The 5,147-nt window shown below is 52.7% G+C and overlaps 2 protein-coding genes across 2 annotated transcripts in view; one reads left to right on the plus strand and one right to left on the minus strand.

Moving 5' to 3' along the window:
• The window catches only part of VOLCADRAFT_43118 (uncharacterized protein), a gene marked incomplete at both ends in the record, with an annotated part of 3,644 nt that extends 2,917 nt beyond the window's left edge, over nucleotides 1-727 (minus strand). Inside the window, 2 exons of the mRNA XM_002955536.1 lie at nucleotides 230-378; nucleotides 596-727. Coding sequence (XP_002955582.1) covers nucleotides 230-378; nucleotides 596-727 — 281 coding nt within the window. The remainder of the gene's footprint in view (nucleotides 1-229; nucleotides 379-595) is intronic.
• Nucleotides 728-3,001: 2,274 nt separating this feature from the next.
• The window catches only part of VOLCADRAFT_96489 (uncharacterized protein), a gene marked incomplete at both ends in the record, with an annotated part of 9,873 nt that continues 7,727 nt past the window's right edge, over nucleotides 3,002-5,147 (plus strand). The window contains 4 exons of the mRNA XM_002955482.1: nucleotides 3,002-3,406; nucleotides 3,623-3,721; nucleotides 4,115-4,223; nucleotides 4,698-4,831. Of these exons, the coding sequence (XP_002955528.1) occupies nucleotides 3,002-3,406; nucleotides 3,623-3,721; nucleotides 4,115-4,223; nucleotides 4,698-4,831 (747 nt within the window). The remainder of the gene's footprint in view (nucleotides 3,407-3,622; nucleotides 3,722-4,114; nucleotides 4,224-4,697; nucleotides 4,832-5,147) is intronic.

Here is a 5,147-nt window from a genome sequence, read left to right on the forward strand (position 1 = left end):
ACACTCACACTCACACGTCATGGAGCGCCCGGGAGCATCCCACCAGGCTCTTTCCGATTGGCTCTCTTTCCGGACCACAACCTCGACCACAACCACAACCACGACCCGCCTGACCAGGGTGGGACAACCCGACACTCACACAGTGCCTCTTTTAGGGAAAGACCGTCCCTAGGATGAAGCTCAACCAACCCTAATTAAACCCAACCAACCCTAACTAAACCCAACCAACCTGGGGCAACCGCAATTGAGGTTGATTTCGTCGTAGCCGTACTCCACCGCCCGTGCCGCCGCCGCCGCCAGCGTGGCTGGGTCCGAGCCCCCCAGCTGCAGTACAAGAGGTCGCTGCTCGGGGGGGAACCAAAGGAACTTGTCCAGGTTCTGTCCGCGGAGATCCCGGGGGGGGGGGGAGATACGTGTATGTGCCATTACTCAAAATTGGCACACCGAAATCAGATATTGCAAATTTGGAGGTGCATATGAAATTGGAGGTGTTTATGCTGTTGCTGCAGATGTGTTGTTGATGCCAAAGGAATTGGGTGGATGTTTGTAACGCTGCTGCTCGCGATGAGAGCTGAGAGAGCGGCAACGCCCTCACCTGCGTGTGCAAAATGGTCTTGTCGACCACCATCTCCGTCCACAACCATGTGCGGCGAGATAGCAGCCGGGCAAGCTGACGAAAATGCATATCCGTCCAGTCCATCCTGGATAAAGCGCGGGTGAGGGTAGGTACGCAGGAGCGTTTGCAAGGAATCCATGCAATGTGCGCTTCGTGTGCGGGAATTGAGACGCCCGCCAATTGGTGTTCCGGACAGCAGCTTACATGGGAGCTACGCTTAGAAGCGGCATCCGCGCTGCAGGGTTGTCTTGCGTCGGTTCCTGGGCTGCGTGGACCTGTGTTACTGATGCCTGCGTCGCCGCATCTTCCAGTCGTGAGGCCGACTGCCCTGGCCCGCCACGTTGCATGGTGTGAATATGAGTAACTTCTGAGAAATTTACGCGGATGAATCGCGATACGCGCCCGCTGCGTGATGCAAGTTTGGGACAGCCGACGGCGGCCTGTCGCTTAGCTAGAATTTTGCAGCAATGATATCGCAGGCTGGTGTGTGCCTTCGTATAAAATTGCGTTTGTGCAGGCATAGCGTGCTATACAATGTCAAGAGTCAACCCCCACGTGCCGCCCCGATGGTTAAGCCCCCAGTAACAAATAGAAACATGTACGTTTCAATTGAATGTACCCAGCTGCCCACCAGGCAGTCAACAGCAATTCGACGTCTGAGGCAACTTCTTCAGTTAGTCGTTGTATTCTTTGTCGTGCATTCGCTAATTGGTAAATTACACATTGATGGAATTTATGGAGTTGTGCTATTTGCACTTGGTTCGGATACTTACGACCTGGATGCGCATCATCATGAGCTGGGCATACCTGGGGCGCCGAAGGTCATTTCACAAAGCTGGCGTATCTCCCTTAGGTATTCAAACAATTCGTTTCAATTATTTCAGGATGAAGCACCAGCAGTGTTCTGAATCTATCATAGCTTGCCGATGGATCAGGTCGACGTGCTGCTGCTCCGGCAATCGACGGCAAAGGTCTGAGGTGAGTGACCCGGTTCTGACTGTCGACCTGTTCATTTTCTATCTCCAGTCCTCTTACGGAACATAAGCGATTGTTTGGGAACCGCGACATCAAGCATACAGATTTCTGGAAAGCTGCGCTTCCATGTTTGCATCTGGAGGAAGCCCGAATGAATTCTGAGCAGTTTGGAAAGGAAGCAGACCAATGTTGCACCATTGGTCATACCTTCCAACGTTCCAAGTCCAATCAGAACTTTGAGGGTCTTTCCATTGGCTGGTCGTAAATTTTCGTAGATTCTCCTTAGGGCCGGCCGGGCCCGCCGCACCTCCTTTTTTGGGATTTCTTGCACAAACTGATAATATAGATGTAAACGAATGTGTGTATGTAATTTTGGCAGCGCGAAGTGCCTCATGCGAGAAGTTGCCGGACGGCCAATGGAAAGGGAGATTTCCGTAACTTTTCAATTACACTCGCTAAGAAATACTTAGCTAGTACATGCTCCCGACCATGTATTAAATTGTCGACCTCGCATATACTCTTCACATTTGTGTGAGCTGAATAGCCAAATATTTGGTGCGTTGACCAGTGCAGTCGCGGCCCTCGGAAGCGACAGACGCCAGCTACGCATAACCGGCGAGTGCTATTTCCTCGTCAATGTCCTTCCAGGGAAGTCCTGCTGGTTACATTGGAATTCATATGGATGACGGGGCTTGCTTGAGGCAGCTTCGCTTGCAGCGTGGCCATGTCAATCTCGAGTCGGGTCACCACCCTGCTTTCCCGGACTATCACCACGAGTTACATCATTCGCAAATGTCGTATGGAGGCCTTAACCAGGTCGCGTCCCAGCACAACGCTGCGCGTTTGCCGACGGTGGCCATGGGGACATTGTCTAGGGGAGTCAAGGAATGCGAGCGAAAACGTGCTGGGCAATAGTAGTAATGTGCTCGAGGGCTAACGTAGCTTAAAAGTGAGCAATTTCTTACGCCGCTGGCCAATGGAAAGACCCTCTTTGCATGAATCAGATTCCAATTTACAGAATCTGTAAATTGTTCCTTTTCTGCAGCTGAGGTAACATGCTAGCATCGACATGCATCTACGTATCGCCTGTGGAAGCTGTGTGCAAGTTCTCCTTCATTTGGTTGTACGTATCGTATCGTATATGCTACATGTACTAACCGTTAATTGTACGTTGGTTTCCGCCGTACATGCAAGCTTGGAGGTTGGTCCATTCCTCTTCACAGCGCGCGCGAAAGATTAACCAGGTTTGATTCATAGGTGAAATATAAATTCTACTTTCTCCTAGGTTTGCAGTGCCAATGTTGTGACGCAATTTTCCAAGGCTCTGTTGTCCTGAAGGCCAATTTTCACGGTCATATGATACCCCGTGCAGTTACCCATCACAAACATTTAAACCTCTTCTAAGAACTTATGATTCGGTCCGAAATGGCCTCCGTAATGACGCCCTTCGCGAAGATGCAGTCGGGCATGCCGCGTCCGCTACCACTTCGCAATCGCCATCCAGCGCGTCGTCACCTCGTGCAAACCAAAGGAAGCAGCCGCGATGATTCTTCCTCAGCACAGGCACCAAACTCCACCCTGCCCGTCGCAGCGCCATTGGCCGCAGGCGCGGACACCAAGATGAACACACGAACGCCCGGAACAACCCCGAGCACCTCGGCTGCTGAAATCACACCCACTAGCCCCAACGCCGCCACCATATCAACGCTTTCTGGTGCACCCCTGCTGACTCATTTGCAAAAGCTCAGTCGAAGTCCGAATACGTTGAACGTGTACGGAAAATCCTTCGCCAAGACGGAGCTCGTAGCGCTCGACGTGGGTTCCCTTTGTGCCCTTCAATTGATTTAGGACGCCGAACGCGGCGTGGTTGCGACTTCGAGTGTAGGGCTTGGGGATTTAGTGTCAGCTCGTTGTCGCGGCCATTGGTAAAGAACTGGCCAAGCAGGTGCATGTATCGAACGTCACCAATTCGTATTTACTGTCATGCCTGGCCCCTCCGCCACTATACCCCACTATACCCCTGGTACACAGGCGGCTGTGTCGTACTTATCCACAGATACGCGAGGTTCAGCTGCCACGATGGGCGGGCCGGGGTCCCTGAAGCGATACCTTATCGAGGAGCTGTTGCTGGTGAGTGAGTGGGTGGGTGAGTGAGTGAGCTGGTGGTAATGCAGATACGTGCGTATGACTCACTGCAGGTAGGATTCGGTTAGTCATGACCAACCGTTATTACCAACCGAAAAAACGCCACCGTATGCCACGCCTTCATCCTCATCAACTTCAAGACCACTTGAGCACTCATTGCCCTCCCTTTTAAGAAAGGGCAGTTTAGAGACACGCAAAACAGCGTTTAAGAGATGGTTAATGTTTATGCTTATGATGGTTTAACACCGCCGCAAAAAGCCTGCATACGTAAGGATTAGAGTTTGTTATCTGTATGTTTTCATATATGCCTGTCTGTCTGTCTGTCTGTCTGTCTATCTGTACGCATGCGCATACACGCTGGCGCTGGCGGGGATTCAGGAGGCCGCCGCCTTTAAGCGCATCCCACTGCCCGTCGTGGAGGGCTCCATGGCGCTTCTGGAGCTGCTGCGGTGGACAAGGGGCCCTCCTGCCGCCGCGGCCGCCGATGGTGGGTGCAAGGTGCATGGCGCAGCAGTCAGTGTCCGTAGTGCCACTATAAGAGGAAACATAATCCTTCAATTCAATTCAACGCGTCAAGTCCCCTTCCACAAAGGGAAAAACACGATATATAAATAAAAAAACGACGACGTGTACCTCTCAAGTTGCATCGAATTAGGTCCTTCCTGTTGTGGCAGCAGTTGTTGGGGGGGTGGGGATCGCAAAGAAAATCGCATTCTATCGGTATTCTTCGATGCTGCAAGTGGCTTTGCGGCTGCCTCCTGCCGGCGGCACCACGAGCCACATCGCGTTGGAAAGTGACCGACACTCACATACATATGTACATACATACCAGCGAATGATGGAAGCAGTAATAATAGGACCAGGGGTGGGTCCGGGGCGCTCTGTTGCTGGTATTAACGCTGCGTACCAGCCATGTCAACGCACCACCGCTATCGGCCGCCCGTCACGTCCGCCGCCGCAGGTACGGGTCCCGCACCGCCATCGGATCTCGTCTTTCAGGACGACCCTGCGCTGCTGGCCCGTTACCGTTGGCAGTTGGTGGTTGGAGCTGACGTCGGTGGCGTGCAGTACATCCCTGCCGTAGAGGAACTGGAGGTGGGGTCAGGGTGTGGCGGTGCGGATGGTGGTGTGGTGCTGTAACACGGCTGTGGGACTGTGGAAAGTGTGGATGTGTCGTTTAAAGTAGTTTTTTCTTCTAGGTGTTTCTACTGTACACGTGTCGGGTCGTTGGCCTAGGGAAAGAGGAGTGAGGAGGAGGAATTTAATAGATGCGACCGACCGACGAGAGACTTAAGGTTCGACGCAAGGCCCCTAATGTCGACCAGGGACGGTGAGGGACTGTGTCTCCTCTTCTCTTCTTTTTCCGCACAGGTGTGTGTGTGTGTGTTTGTGTGTGGTGTGTGTGTGTGTT

Source organism: Volvox carteri, assembly GCF_000143455.1.
Source record: "Volvox carteri f. nagariensis unplaced genomic scaffold VOLCAscaffold_52, whole genome shotgun sequence".
Lineage (NCBI taxonomy): Eukaryota > Viridiplantae > Chlorophyta > Chlorophyceae > Chlamydomonadales > Volvocaceae > Volvox > Volvox carteri.